This window comes from Macaca mulatta, chromosome 7 (genome assembly GCF_049350105.2).
Source record: "Macaca mulatta isolate MMU2019108-1 chromosome 7, T2T-MMU8v2.0, whole genome shotgun sequence".
Classification (NCBI taxonomy): Eukaryota; Metazoa; Chordata; class Mammalia; order Primates; family Cercopithecidae; genus Macaca; species Macaca mulatta.
Genome location: NC_133412.1, coordinates 84,599,519 through 84,616,203, shown reverse-complemented (window position 1 = coordinate 84,616,203; position 16,685 = coordinate 84,599,519). Strand labels below are relative to the sequence as shown.

At 37.3% G+C, this 16,685-nt stretch overlaps 1 protein-coding gene across 3 annotated transcripts in view; it reads right to left on the bottom strand.

Moving 5' to 3' along the window:
- Positions 1-16,685, bottom strand: part of MCTP2 (multiple C2 and transmembrane domain containing 2) — a 258,383-nt gene that overhangs the window by 4,616 nt on the left and 237,082 nt on the right. For all 3 annotated transcript variants that reach the window (XM_015143071.3, XM_015143072.3, XM_077938743.1), the window contains exons 21-22: positions 6,942-7,051; positions 636-733 (exon numbers count right to left, since the gene is read on the bottom strand). In XM_015143071.3, the coding sequence (XP_014998557.2) occupies positions 636-733; positions 6,942-7,051 (208 nt within the window). The remainder of the gene's footprint in view (positions 1-635; positions 734-6,941; positions 7,052-16,685) is intronic.

Below are 16,685 nucleotides of genomic sequence, written 5' to 3'. Positions count from 1 at the left end.
CTTCGTTAATCTCTGTGTATCCACAGAAACAGGACGCTGCTGGACTAAGTGACCATTATCTGTGAATAATGCTTCGGATTGATCTCACATTATTTCACACTGTCTCTGCCTCTTTGTGTATTAGAGTAAATGGGGGCTGCACCCTCAGCATCCGTAAGTCTTCAGAGGGAAGGGGATAGAAGGGAGGCCTAGGAGATATATCAGGGCAAATGAGAATAAAAAGAATAATCCTCTTGTCCCCTGCTTCCCCTAAAATGCTTACCACCCAGAAGAAGAAGAAGAAAATAAGCAAAACTCCCCGGCTTTGAATCTCATGCAATTCTACTCACTGAGCCCATTTTATCCTCTTTAGGGAGGCAAGCAATCGAAAGGGGACAAGCGTCAGTGCACAGTAGCCACACAGTGTGAGTTTCAGATCATTCTTAAGTAGCTCTTTTTCAAAACAATTTCCCCCAATCACCTCATGCTTTGGACAAAGATTTTTCTGCCACTTCCCTGCAAGCCAGGCCTCTTTAAGGATTTTCTGGTTCCTTATCTCAATTACTCACACAAGTGAAGCCTTGTGCTCCTCTGGCTCCAGGGCTGGCCAGATTTCAGGTCGGGGCCACTGTTGGTGGTGACCATTCATTACATACCTTTTGAACATCAGATGGCACTCTAGAGAGGAAGTCTAGTAGCTCGTTATTGTCGATGGAATAGGGATTTCGAAGCTTCTTAGTAAATTTATTTATGCCTGAAAAATAGAAACACAGGAGATCTCTTTATCAATCAATCGATCATCTATCTATCTAGCATCTATCTTCAAAAACTTGCCTGACTGGGGGGAGAGGGGATATTCACAAGTAAAAATTAGTGTGAAAACAATTACCAGACCTCAAGTCATGCACATGTTGCTGTCATGTGGAATCATTCACAAATGCCTTTTCCTGAAGGCAGGAAGCAGGGGCTGGTGAAGAGGGGCTCTGCCTTCTTCAGCTGTGAAAATCCCATTACAATCCCAGCAGCAGGGCGACAGAAACACACGCTCAAACTGGGGAGCACGTTGGCTCTTTTGGAATACGCTGATTAACAGCCTCCTCTGCTATGAAAACAAATGTCCCAGATGGGAAAAGGCCTTCATTAGCCCAAACAAGTCCCTGCTTGGAGGCTCTGGACCAAACATAGCAGTGGGAGGCAGAGGGCGGGAGATGTTTTTTTGTTGTTACAGAGAAAACTGCAGTCATCCGTCTTTCCCCACCTCCAACTCATTTTCACAGGTTTCTCTCCTCTCACAGCAGAACAGAACCTGACATGTTGATTGTACTTTGATGCTGCAGGAAACTGTGAAAAGTTATTATTGGAAAATTATCTTACTATGGTTGCTAACTTAATTTATGGATCACAACGTCGGCGCGTGGGTCTGTCTGGGCAATGGAGAACATGCTAATTTAGGACAAGGACAATGATAATTAGAAACGGGTTCAACGTTTAAGACGTCGACATCCTATAGACTGTCCCTCTGTGGTGGTGGCACCTTGGGCTCCCCCGCATATCCAGGACACGCTCTGCCCCTGGCTAACTCTTTAGAGGGGAGTTCCTCTCAACCACGTTTTGTCTTCTACTCTGCTCTTTGGAGCTGCTTTGACTATATCCGGAGCTCATAAGCTGTAGTCTTTTCACCAAATGTCAACCTGCTTTTCATGTTGAGTTTTAGAAGCAGAAAGACTAGGTGGCCTTCTGAAGTTTTGCCACAGGGTGCTTGTTTAACAAGGATCATATCTGAAGGGCTGTCAGTCCCAATGATGCTGAATGAATTCTTAGCTTCGTTGTACTCTGAATGGCTCCTACTCAGAAGTCAAGGTAACATTTAACTGTTCACTAGTCCCCAACACACAAAGGGTTTGATTTTTTTTTGTTGTTGTTCATTAAATATTATTTTGCTTTCATCTGAGGACTAGGCTTCCTGCATGGCATTATACCTGACACAATGCCAACCTCCAGTCATTTCTTTGGAGGGTCAGATTTACATCTGCTTTGCAAATGGGAGCCAGCCATTGTGCCCAAGTAAATGGTGGCTTGGCGGTTGGGCTGGTGAAGATTCCTAGCAAACGATCCCCTTTCCCTCAAGTCAAAGCTGCACTCTGCCTTTTTTCCCTCTACCCCCACAGCAAGCTTCATGTTTCTAGCTAAAATTTCCCCCAGTGTTCTTTTACATTAAAATACTCTCACTGTGTTATTCTAAAGACATTTAATTGTAGCATGGGCTTTTTGGCAAAAGAAAACAGACAAGGCAAAATGATGAAGGGAGACAAAGACGTATTGAGAACAGATATATCTTCTATTGTTAATTATATATGGTGTGCGCATCTGGAGTCTTTACAATGAACACCAAGGCAGCGATAATATCACAGCTGATCAAAACACTGCATTCTTAGTCACTGAGAAGATTATAAACCTGCACAGTAGCTCAAATGCACCAATAAGGGCAAAAGTATTCCACAATGCACTGAGACTATCTATGTTCGAAAAAAACCAGAATACAAATTATAGGGCACTCAGACTGCATGTTTTAAAGGCACACCTTATTTATGAAGGTGTCCAAGATCAAATGTTCCAATAATTCTGCCCTATTAACAACTGTGTGAGACTGACTGTCAACAGGAAATCATAGACTCCTTGGTTATTTTTTGTTTTAAGAGACGGGGTTTCACCATGTTGATCAGGCTGGTCTTGAACCCCTGACCTCAGGTGATCCACCCACCTCAGCCTCCCAAAGTGCTGGGATTACAGGATGAGCCACCACACGCGGCTACCTTGGTCATTCTTTAAGGGACAAGAAAACAAAGGTTATGATGTAGGAATACCTGGGCCCCAGTTTTGGCTTCATCATGTATTAGCTGTGTAATTTTAGAAAAATCACCTTCCTGTACCTTACATTTCTTACATTAACATTTGAATAATAAAGACCTCCTTATAGAGTTTCTTGGGTAGATGGGAGAATCACGTTGGGCAGTACAGGCAAAATGATACTGTAATCTGAAATTCTACAACAATGCAGAGGACTACCATCATTACTGTAGATGCAAACAAGCAAAGGAGACAAAGGAAGTGAGGATGGAAAAGAGCCTTTAATACTATTAAAGTCAGCTATGATGACGTAGACACATTTAGAAATTGTGGCTTCATCTATTGGCATGCTAAACATACCTTAGATTTTTTTTAACCTAAATGGTACAGACGGAGAGTATATCTGTTGTAAAGTTACTTTTAGCAAAAAAAAAAAAAAAAAAAAAGAAAAAGAAAAAAGGAAAAGAAAATAGAAAAAAAAAACAAGTGGGATAAAATACTGAAGAAAAACATTTTGTTGGGAAAGATGCTATGTATTGGTCCCGGATCATAGACTGAATTGATCAGTGGGGTGGAATGAGCCCTACAGTTAAAAAAATATATATCACTTGGAGAAAATCAGAAGAGATGAAAAATTGCATGGCTGCTTTGCACATTTGCCCACTTGAGAATAACCACTTGAAACACAATTATAACACCATTTTTCAGATAGTTACATGAGTGACCAGCAGGTAGCTCCAACTGTAATACATTGGTTGGGGTGAGGCAGGGGTTCCTTGCCTGTTCGTTTATCAAATTCTGAGTGTCTTCCATGTAGAGATATTGTGCTATCAAATGAAGATACAAACTTAAGGAATAGGTCCTTCTTGCAAAAAACTAAAAATTTAGCTTACAGAATTAATATCTACCTGAAAAAACAGAAGTGGTTTCAACTAGAACTGAAAAAGTATAATTAAAACCTCTACGAATGGAAGGAATATGGGAAATCTCTCAAAAGGAAACCCACATGGGATCTAATCCTAAGAAATGCTCTGCCTTCTGGAAATACATACTTCATGTAAGTGACTAAAATATAGTAGATAATGTTTGCTAAAGAAAACTTCAGATATCCTTAAAATCTACTTCTCACTTAATTTTCAAAAATCACACTCCTACACAAGTGAGGTCATGGGCCTAACAAAATGTCATCTATATAGAGCACAGGTATTAAGCTTGCAGGCTCATTCATTCAGAAAAATATTTAAATACTCATTAAAGGTCTATTACATAAATGTGGCTACACTAAGAATTATAGGGCTAAAGAGGAAATAAAATATCTCACCTATCAAAATAATTTTGGTGTGTCCAAAAATATTCCCCATAGCTAATATGAAATTAGACTGTTTTTATGTGCTTATGTGAAATGATTCTAATACTTATACAAAAATATGACTTGAGGATATAGAACATGGAAATCTAGCATATACAGTTAAATTTTTTCAAAAAATTCAAAACATAGAACAAAACATTTAAGGATATTCACCATTTTAGCACTCAATAAAAAACGAATAAGTAACTTAGAATAAGAAAGTCTTCTGATCCTTAAAGTTAGAAAAACCACTAAAACTTTAAGACATATACATTTATCTCCTTTGTGAGAAAAAAATTGCTTCAAATGATGCAGTCATGTAAGAAATCTGCAAAACAATGTCCTGGCCTATGCTAGCTAGGAACTAATTTGTCTTAGGATAAGTCCTAACAGAATTTCAGAATATATTCTAGGATGGCATAGCAGTTTTTACATAATGAGAAGAGGCAATAGATCACGTGGTAATTGTCAAGGCTTGTGACTACATTCACTATGGTAAGCTCATCAATAAACTATGAGCTCCTGTTTAAAATGTAAAACTGAAGAACCAGACATAGAGTACAAAGCTCAGAGGGTTACTATGGGCCCAAGAGAGCATAATAAACTCCATACCATTTAATAACTTTATCCATAAAATGAAAAATAGAGCAATATTTCACTAAGTAGATGCAGAAAGTTGTTGGAAAGCTGCCAAGATCTTGGAGGATAAGATCAGAAGTCAAAGTGATCTAGGTATAGAGAAAGAGGGACTGGAATCTCAAAACTGATGATCAAATGAGAAAATACAGTATTCGGTTTTGTTTGTTTGTTTGTTTGTCTGTTTGTTTGTTTTTGGAGATGGAGGCTTGCTCTGTTGCCCAGGCTGGAGTGCAGTGGCTTGATCTCAGTTCCCTGCAACCTCCGCCTCCCAGGTTCAAGCGATTCTCATGCCTCAGCCTCCCACGTAGGTAACTGGGATTACAGGTGCCTGCCATCACCCTGGCTTATGAAACAGGGTTTCACCATATTGGCTAGGCTGGTCTCAAACTCCTGACCTCAGGTGAACCGCCCGCTTCTGCCTCCCAAAGTGCTGGGATTACAGGCGTGAGCCACTGTATCCAGCCAGTATTAGTCTTCTTTGTGGAAGGAAAGATGCATAGAAACAGAACAAGCAAGCACCAGGATGATGAGGAAATCAAGAAGAAGCAGTGTTTAACAGCTGACCATGGCACTCAACTTACATGAACTTAAAAGTGAACAAACCACTAGCCAAATGATTGCAATTTTTAATCACATTCTGGTTAGGGTCAGACAACAATCTTAAGATCTATGTTCTAAACGTTATCAGTAAATAAGACAGTAGTACTCATGAAAACATAATTGAAAAATAAGATACCCAGTTGATGTGAATAACATTCAGTATATAAATTATTCAGGAAAATACTTTTTTAATTTTTTTTTTTTTTCAGAATATGACTTCTTAATCAGTGGCCCTGAGGAGCTCTATGTTCTTTCTTAAGGATCAATTTGCTATTATTGTTGCCAAGTAAACAAAAAATACCAACAAGAACTAAGCACAGATTAGACTTTCCTCCAAGAATCAGGATCATCAAGTATTAAAATAGATCCCTGAACAGTTTAGAGAATAATTGGATTATACTCTCTCAAAATCTCTAAATCATTCTACTTCTGTAACTGTATAAGCTATTCTATTTTTTCCATGACTTTTTTCCTATTGCCCAAGTTTGGCTTTTCTTAACAGCAGGATTCTACCTTTGTTGGATGGTCTTTGAAAAAAATCTATATTTAATGGTTTTTAGAACGGTTGTAGCTTTCATCCAGCATTTGCAGGCTCTCAGCTTTTGCTTGAGAATGAATGCATCTCAACACAGTCTCTTCTCTTTGTGATTTCCCCAAACATCTTAACATCTGAAGATCCCTGGAAGTGATGACCATTGAGAACTCAGTGGCAGTCATAGCTAAGTCATGGAAAACCAGGATTGGCAGACCCTTTACGGAGAAGGGCTAACTGCTTCTCCAACATTTAAGTTACTGCAATTCCCTCTCCTTATATCAACTCAGAGCCCACCCAGGAACAGAAACAAATGTTCACCAAGCTGCTTGCATTTTGTCCAGTCGCTAGTTTGAGTATTAAATCAAGTCATGACATTTATTTCCAGTTTGCCAGTTTTGTTTCTACTTTCTTTTTAAAGCAGCTAAACTTTATATCGGCACACCATTTCCCCTGGTAAATAATAACTTCCTCTCTGTTCAGGCACTGGTTAGGTATTCACAGAATGCCCCCTCCCCTCCCCTCCCTCTCCCTGCTTCTGGATTTAAGAATGGGGTTAGGTGAATTTTTTCCTCCAAGAGAGATGAAGTGTCAGAAGCAACCTGGTAGTGGTCAGATCCACTTTTATATAATATAAAGGGCATGATGCAGGTGTTTGCTCGCTATTTGAACAGTGTTTCCTTAAAGTTACCTGAGTACAGCAATATATTATTCAAGAGGATTTATGATTAGGAAAGCCCAAAGGGAAATGGCATGTACAATCACATTTTTATTTGATTGCAATTATGCAAGAGGCCTATAAATATCTACGCTGATCATTCAAGCAACTGGCCTTTTCAGGGAGGTCCTGGTAGTTTTTGTTCCCTAAATGCTTTCCTTAATCTCATGTTTAATTGCCAACAAGAGCACATTTAAAGTTAATAGTCGTACTTTAAAAATGAGTAATTGGTTCTTACCTGGAATTGATTGCTAGCAAAAGGACCATGCCAAACTTACCCCAGATTAAAATGATGTACCGCAGTGGAATGAAATACAAAATGATGGTGGCTGCTGCCAGAATCAAACAGGCCAGAGATGAAAGGAAGGGGACCGTCCAGTTAAATGTGCTGTAGACAAACCACATAAATATGATTTCCTCTGATGTTCGACAACTGCCACTGAGTCAACTTGTCATGTTTATTTCATGTTCATAGTTATAGAAGTCTACTGGAAAAATTTGGTTACAAACCTCGAGATGAGAGTCTGCCAAAATGATTGGGTACCAGAAAGACATTCTTAAAGAGACAGTCACAAACCAATTGCCATTCAATTTGTCAGAATATTGGTGACTTTATCTCCCTGGAACCTTTAGTACCTGAGAAGACCTTTGGCTCTCAAAAGTGATTAAAAACTGCAGTGTTACCAGGATGGCTCTGCATGGAGATCTTCAAAACTAAGGATTAGGTCACTTCTAAGTCAATAACTGTCTCAATAAACACATGATTACTAGTAATTATGGTAACCTTTCCTTTACCAGAAAAGAGAGGATTTTTTTTTCTTTTTTTTTCTGTCTTTTTTGAGACAGGATCTTGCTCTGTTATCCAGGCTGTAGTGCAATGATGCAGTCATAGCTCACTGCAGCCTCGACCTCCCAGCCTCAAACGATCCTCCTGCTTTAGCCTCCTTAGTAGCTGGGACTACAGGCAAGAGACACCACAGTCAGCTAATTTTAATTTTGAAAATTTTTGTAGAGCTCTGGCCTCCCTATGTCACCCCAGGCTAGTCTCAAACTCCTGAGGTCAAGCAATCCTCCTGCCTTGACCTCCCAAAGTGCTGGGATTATAGGTGTGAGCCACTGTGCCCCATGGGGAGGATATTATCACATGCCATTGGTGCTTTTGTGTTTACTAATAACTTATATTTAGAATTTCCAGGCTTGTTTACACCAGAAATCTAACAGTGCCTTGAAATAAATGGGGAAGCATTTGACTATAAATTATCACACCACCATTGATAGATACTGTAGGTGATTACACTATGTATTATTTTCACAGAGCTCCTGGCTCCTTTTGTTGTATCTATTGCCTGCTTTGACTGGCATGGAAATGGAGATCTACAAGATGGGACATGGACTTGGATATATTGTAGATGTTCACGTGCACTCCTAGAGATCGAAAGCCCTACTGAGGTACCTAGAGTATTTCTTCTTAATGGTCTTCATCTTCACATACAGATTTAAGCGTAGAGCCTCTTTGCCTTGTGCTAGGAATACAGAACGGTAAAATGTTTTTTATGGGAGGCGGGTGAGAATGGAGGTGGATTTTAGAGGGAATAGCACAAAGTTATTAAGCATTTTCTATGTGCCAGGCATTGTGCTAACATTGTTCACATATTTAGAGTGTAACGTTGTCACTGCCCCATTTTATAGATGAGCAAATTAAGGCTGACAGAGATTGTCTAACTTGTCCAAATAATCACAATTCTATCAACAGTATAGGAGAACTACAGTAATCTCATCCTCTGGTTAAGACTGAGGCTGGGTGTAGTGGCTCATGTCTGTAATCCCAGCACTATGGGAGGACGAAGTGGGCAGATCACTTGAGGTCAGGAGTTCAAGGCCAGCCTGGTCAACATGGTGAAATCTCATCTCTACTCAAATATAAAAATCAGCTGGGCGTGGTGGTATGCCCTGTAATCTCAGCTACTTGAGAGGCTGAGGCAGAAGAATCACTTGAACCCGGGAAGCGGAGGTTGCAGTGAACCGAGATTGCATCATTGCACTCCAGCCTGGGCAACAAAGCAAGACTCCCTCTCAGAAACAAACAAAAGACTGAGTGTTATTGTTTTTAATCTTTGCCTATTATGATGTAAAATATTATATATATATGTCTTTAATTTTTCAATTCTTTAAATTATAAGCAAATTTGAATACCATTTAATATGCCCATGGGTCATTTTAATTTCTCTATGATTTCTAATCTTTTTTTTTTTTTTTTTTGGCCTGGGGCTATTATTTAGGAAAGTGCTTCAGAAAATTGATTCATAAGCAAAAACTGACTTGGGTTCAAGTTCAAGCTTTAGCTCAAGTTAAGTAACTCCCAGGCATTGAATCAGTCTGAACCATAATTTCGTCTGTAAAACTGGAATAATAATACCTATATCATAGATTCTGCTAGAATTAAAAAGAACTTGCAGAATAGTTAGCTCAGTGTCTGGCACATTGTAAAAACTCAAAAAGAGTTACTATTTGCTAGTTTTCTCCTGAGCTGTTTTGCTTAACTTTTTCCTCAGTGATTTCCAATATCAGTTTGGATAGTAGAAAACTCAGACATTTGTCATGTTTGTTATATATAACATTTTTTCAGTTTTTTCCTTTATTTTGTTTATAATTAACATAAAAATTATAAACTTTCACATGAACAAATCTATCAGTTTTTCCTTGTCAATGTCTAGATTTGGCCAGGCTTACCAAAGCCCTCCCTGATCCAGTGATGTGACTCCACCAACTGATCAATCACTATATTTCCCCCTTCTTTATTATGCGATCTTTGTTATTCTGAATTTCTACATTTGCATAGGTCCATTCCCGACTTCTCTAGTCCAGAGTAGAACTTGTATCAGAACTTTTTGGAGGGCAATTTTACAATATGTGTTGAAATGCTATCTGAACTCCACAACGGATCCAGTTCAGCATGGCAAGAAATTTAACTTGCAGCTTTCCTTGCCCGAAGGCACAGGGGCAGTACATAAATGTCTTCTCCAGGCTGGTTGGTAGTATTTAAATAAACTCAGCAAAATAAATATTGAAAAATCTCGAAATGAAGAAAAATTAATGAGATTTATACTCTGCAATACTATGCAGCTTAAAAAAAAGATGAGAATACACTAAAAACACTCACACTATCCCCCCCACCCTGTGGGCTCAAAGCTACATACAGTAAAAAACTAAACTGTAGAAATAATGTACATATATACAATAAGAAAAGACTTTATATTTCATTGGTTGTATTTGATTATTTTTATAATTGATATATTTATAATAAAAGTAAGTAACAACTGTATCAGGTACAACAAATAACTAAAATAAATAAGGAAAAAGAAATTTGTCCCCTTTCCAACTTTTTTAAAGTGGAGACACAGTGGATGACAGATCCTGGACATAAATCCATAGCTAGCTGGCAACAAAACCCACTCTTTTTTTACCCCAGAAGATTACTTATTAACTTTGTAGCCTATAATGTAAAAACAATTCCTGTGCAACTTTTTGTTAGCTGTGTGGCCTTAAGTAATTTACTCCACCTCTCTGTGCTTTTGTTTTCCCATCTGTAAAATGGGAATAATAACTGCATCTACTTTATAGAGCTGCTGAGGGGATTCCATAATTTTATACATATAAATTATTTATAAAAATATATGGCACATAGTCATTATTTAATAAGTGTTAGCTACCCTCATTTTTCTCATTGTTATTGCCCAAAACACACAATACAGAAAGAAAGTTTTTGATATCAGGTAGAGTTGTGAAAATAATAGCTACAAACACGAATAAAATTACTTTTTAAAAACGAATATACTTTATCATTCCTTTTCTAGCAATACCATTCCACTTTGAAGAGAAAGTAAAATACTAATCAACAGAAAAAAAAAAGCCATTATTAGGTTGACATGAAAATAGAAATAGAGTATAAAAATAAAATAAATTGGAAGAACTCTTGGAGGGAACTAAGCTCCAATGTCAATTTTCACTCTAATATTTTCTGCCAAATATTGGGATCTTGAGCTTCTTTCTGTTGTCTGCATGGTACAATGGGAGGTTGGGGGCAGAAAAGGAAGCCTAGGAACTCCCCATGGGGAGATTTTAATATGAGACCATCGCATAAAGCTTACATATTCAGGGTAAGAATAAGGAAGGAAGGACATATTGTACCATACAAGAGTGGACATAAATCATGACCTTGGTGCTAAGTGGAGAGATTTATCATCTGAGTTGATGCTACCGGTGTTGTTTGAAAAGCCTCAAGCAAAAGAATTTAAGGAAGGACCTAGATTGGTAGGTCCTGGGATTGGCAGTATCCCAAGGTGACTTAAACAGTACTCCTCTCCAAGGAAATACATCATCAACTATGATGTTTGAGTACTCTCCACATGAAAGTCCAAGGAATATAAGTGTATACTTAAAAATCCAAACCACAAAAGGACACATGACACCATGAGTAAGAGCCAACAAAATCTGAAAGATTTCAGATTTTGAAATCTAATCCAATATATTAAATCATAATGTTTAATATGTTAAAAATCATGTAAGAGACACTTGAAGATATAATCCAAAAGAAAATGAAAAAGAAAAATTGATAAAGCAAATAGAATTTTGAAAAATGAAAACTACAATAATTGAAGTTAAAAACCCAATGAATGAATTGGACAGGATTTTAAACTGCAGAGAACTAATACAGTTCATGATTTTCCAAAGAAAGTATTTAGAAGGCATCACAAAGAAGAAAAAGATGGCAGATATCAAAGAGATGTGGAACATAGATTAAGAAGGTTCCTGCACTGACTGGGAAGGCATTAAAAGTGACAATATTGGACTGTGGCAAATAAAGCTGTTAACTCTAAGATGACAACTAAAAGAATAGCAAGAGTATGTCAATTCCTAGCAAGTGGAGGAAAGTTATAGAAGAAATAAAAAGACACAGAACAAACAAGTAAACACTACTATTAATAAATTACAGATTTAAATCTAAATGCAATTGCAAATGTCATTAATTTTGCAGGGATTACATGTACATTGAAATGATAGTGATAGTGAGATACAAGAGAAACATTTGAAACAAAAAGACAGTTTGAAAGAAAAGTACAGAAAAGGAGACAAAAAAGGTGAGACAGCAGTCACCCCTTATCTGCAGTTTGGTTTTCTGTGGTTTCAGTTAGTTGGAGTTCCAAAATATTACATACAATAAGATATCTTAAAAGAGAGGGGAACACCACATTCACATAACTTTTATTACATTATCTTACCATAATTGTTCTATTTCATTATTATTGTTAATCCATTACTGTGCCTAATTTATAAAGTAAACTTTATCATAGGTCATGCACGTATAAGAAAAAGCATAGTATATACAGAGATCAGTACTATCTATGATTTCAGACACCCACTGGGGGTCTGAGAACATATCCCCCATAGATAATAGGGGACTACTGTATAGCCATACCAATATTGGTCAACAAGGTATTTAGGAAAAAACTGTATTAGCAAGAATAGGTTGCTTCATATTAATGCTCCAATCAACCAAGATAGTATAACAATTTTAACATCTACAAACCAAATAAGGTAGCTTCAAAATATAGAAAGCAAAAAATGACAAAATTCAAGGGGGGATTAGACAAATGTACAACAATAGTGAAAAGTTTTAACACATCTAAGTAATTGATAGAACAAGCCAAACAAAAACAAAAATCAGTACAAATGCTGATTAAATATGGCTTGAATATGATGAGCAAATTTAATCTAATGAATATATAGAGAGAACAATGCATCCAATGATCTACTTTTCAAGCTCACATGGAAAATTGACAAAAGTAGTCCATTGCTGGATCAATATTTTCTAACCATAAAGCAATTAAGCTAGAAATCAGAAATGAAAAGATGACTAGAAAATCTCCATATACTTGGGAATTTAGCAATACATATCTTAGCCAAGGAAGAAATCAAAAGAGAAATCAGAAAATAGCTTTAACTAAATTTGAATGATAATGAGAATATTACATGCCAGAATGTTTGGCATGGAGCTAGAGTTGTGTTTAGAGCCTTAAATGTTTATGTTAAGAAAGAAGAAAGATTGAAAATAAGTGATCTAATTATCCATCTTAAAGAGTTAGAAAAATATAAGAGTAGTAATTAATGAAAAAACAAGCAGGAAATAGAGAAGATTAGTAAAGGCAAATGATGTTTATTTCTAAAGACTAATATAATTGATAAATCCCCGTCAAGAAGAAAGAAGATAAAAAACAATATCAAGCATAGAAGAGTAGACAATGCAACAGATCTTACTGACATTAAATAAGAGGATGTTATAAACAACTTTAAATCAACAAGTAGAAAATTTATATGAAAGGGACAAACTCTTTGAAAATTACAATTTACAGAAACAGAGATGAGAAATAATAGAATGGCTGACTATATATATATATATCTCTCCAGAATATTTCATCCAAAATCATCTCCAAAGGAAAACTTCAGGCCTGGATGCTTCAGCAGCTAATTCTATAAATCTTAAAGGAAGTAATATCATACTCCCATAAACTCTTCCAGAAAAAAAGACAGAGAACCTACCTGACCTTGTATTATGAGTTTAGAATAACCTAGCCACAAGAAAATTTCAAGAACAGAAAATAAGTCAATCTCACTGATGATCATAACTTCGAAAATCCCAAGCAAAAACAAGTAAATAAAATCCAGCCAGATAAAAAGGGACTATATAACAGCAATGCTGGGTTTATTCCAAGAATGTAAGATCGGTTTACCATTTGAAAACCAATCAAAATAATTCACCACATAAAGCAAAATAAAGCAGAAAAATAACATCATTTCAATGAATGCAGGCAAAAATGTTAGGGAAAGAAAAGCTCAACTCATGTTCAAAATAAAAACTCACAGCAAACTAGGAATAAAAAGCGAACTTCTTTTATCTGATAAAGCATATTTACAATAACCTACAGCAAACATCATTCTTGAGGGTGAAATGTTGAAAGCTTTCTTTCTGAGATCCCAAGAGGAAAGAATGCCTCAAAATACCAATTCTAATCCACATTGTATGACAGCTAATAGCCAGTACAGCAAATCAAGAAAATGAAATGTGTAAGGGATGGAAAAATGAAGAAAAAATTATTCTTACATGATACATTTATCTAAGAAAAAAATCCAGAATAATAATCTTCACATAAAAATAAGATAACTAAGTTTACCACGGCTATTAGAAACAAAGCAGAAAAATTAATTTCATGTCTATATGTGAGTAACAGGTAGAAAATGAAATGTGAAAAAAGATGCCATTTAAACTGACACCACACTATCAAGTACTCAGGAATATATTTCACAAAAAAATGTCAGACTTCTATACAGAAAACTCTAAAATAATAATGAGATAAATTAAAGACAATCTAAAGAGATATTACACTGGGATATAACAAGCTCATCTATTAGAAAACTTAAACATGTATTGGGATATCAATTCTTTCCCAATTAATGCAGTCCTAATAAAGATCCCAACAGTTGTGTGTGTACAAGTGTATTGTGTGTCATGTGCTTTCTAGAAATGGGGTTGGGCGACACACTCACTCTCCCACATAGCCTGTCAGATTTGCCTTCTAAGAGCCAGGTCAGTTGACTAATGCATTTTCCCCTCAGCAACCCACAAGTTTAGATTTCTCAAAAATTTGGCATCTCAGAAGTACAACTTCTGTGTTAAAATGGTTTAGAAGGAGGGCAGGGGACATTCACTGGATTTATTTAAGACACAGAGGAAGAAAGTCAAGTCAGTGGCCAAAAAATAATACTCACAATAGTTAATATTTTTATGTGATTACTACCTGTCATCCACTGGTCTAAACTCTTTATATGTACTAATTCATTTAAATTTTATGAAGCAAAACTCATTGTTATTCCCATCCTACAGATGAGGACCCTGAGTCCTAAAAGTTAAATAAGTTGCCTAAGATCATTCACTTCCAGTGACAAAACTGGGATTTGAACTCAGAAAATTGGCTTACGATCCCATCTTCACTGCTTCTGTAGTAGGCACTTTAAAAAAAATGTAAATAAGCCCATGTTATTCATGTGATCTAGCTGAATATTCCTGTTTATAATGTTGAGGATTTAATTCAAAGACACTCAGTAGCAATACCCCTAACACTTAAAACCTTACTAGACTCTTTCCCCGTGTATTATAGAACATCTTCCATAGAAAATCCGAAGTTGAAGAAGCTTGGTAAATCAAAGCTTTCCCATCTCAAGATAAGACACTTTGTAAAACAACATTTTCATAGATTTCCCCAGTTTTCCTGACTTGAGAGCTCCCTAAATCCTCAGAGGTAATCCCTGACTTGGGCCCTTATGAAACAAATGACTTTAACTTCTCAATTAATGAAAAAACTCAAGGAATCCTCTTCATTCATTCAACCACATGGGCTCACTAATATGGAAGAACATCGTTTTCTAAATCCTCAGCCTCCCGAGTTGCTGGGATTACAGGCATGTTGATTTTGTTGAAAATGTTGTTTTACAAAGTGTCTTATTGTGATTATGACCACATCCCAAAATGTGGGTGCAGGTATATTCTCTGAGTCGCCCCCAACTGGCTGCCCCACTGCACTGACCTTGTGTCAATGAGATTATTTCTTTGTTTCCAGGGCTTAGATAAGTGAGATCCTCTGACTCTTCTTCCCAGGGAAATGAAAACTACTGGTCATATTCTGCTGCAGGTTCTTATTGTGTCCTGTCTTCTACTAAAGTCTTTCCTTCACATATGCATGGTTCTACATTAGCCTGTGATTGCTTTCCTCACACCTGGCCCCCTCCTTGATCTTTCTGTCCTCACTCTTTGTCCCTTTTGATATGTCACTCTTGAATTAAACACAAAATGCATCTGTCTCTCATTCCCCATGGCCCCATCAGGATTCCAGCCCTGTTTAACCTGGATTCCAACCACTTAACTGGAATCAAATCTGGATTCCAACCCCACTTAACCTCAGGATTGCAACCACTTAACTTAACCTGCTTGCCCATCTTCTGCTTAGTATTTTTCACATCATTCCTACCCAGGGAAGTTGTACTTCTTATGAAGGTAGCTTCTAAGTTTTACCCTGGAACATTTGTAGGAATAACTTGCCTATTTTAGGTCTACCTTAATCTCAGTATCTCCTCTGTGGAGATTTCCCTAGCCACTCAAGGATGCAAGGGTTAGAGCCCTCACTCCATAATGATAGAACATATGATACGCTTCACTCTCCTGCACTGCTCTGCCTACTGTCTAGCATAAATGTTGCATGGTTTTTGTTTTTTTGTTTGTTTTTTGAGACAGAGCCCCACTCTGTTGCCCAGGCTGTAGTGTGGTGGTGCCATCTCGGCTCACTGCAACCTCCGCCTCCCAGGTTCAAGTGATTTTCCTGCCTCAGCCTCCTGAGTTGCTGGGATTACAGGCATGTGCCACCATGCCCATCTAATTTTTGTATTTTTAGTAGAGATGGGGTTTCACCATGTTGACCAGGCTGGTCTCTAACTCCTGACCTCAGGTGATCTGCCCACCTCAGCCTTCCAAAGTGCTGGAATTACAGATGTGAGCCACCGTGCCCAGCCAAATGCTACATGTTGAGTAAAATATTTTGGCTTCATACATACATTCATTTAAAATTTGTGTAATATTAGGGAAGGTGACTAGAGAAGAGTAGGAAAAAAGGAATACAGTTCATTCCACATAAATGCAACACCATTGGGGTCCCCCCTCATCAGTATCAGGGAAGCCTTGCTCTGAGAGTTTTATGTATTTCTGTATTTTTGCCAGTTGCCAAGAGTTGAATAAAAGTTTTCCTGGTTCTTAAGCACTGAGTTACAATGGAATTCCAACAGGGTTACACATGACATCTCACTTGAATGCCCAGCAGGGACTTTAAGGTCACTGTAATAATGAATGGCCAAGAATTAATAGGATTTGAGCCTTAGAAAGCCTTCCTGTGTTGCAGCTGGGCAGAACAGTACTCTGT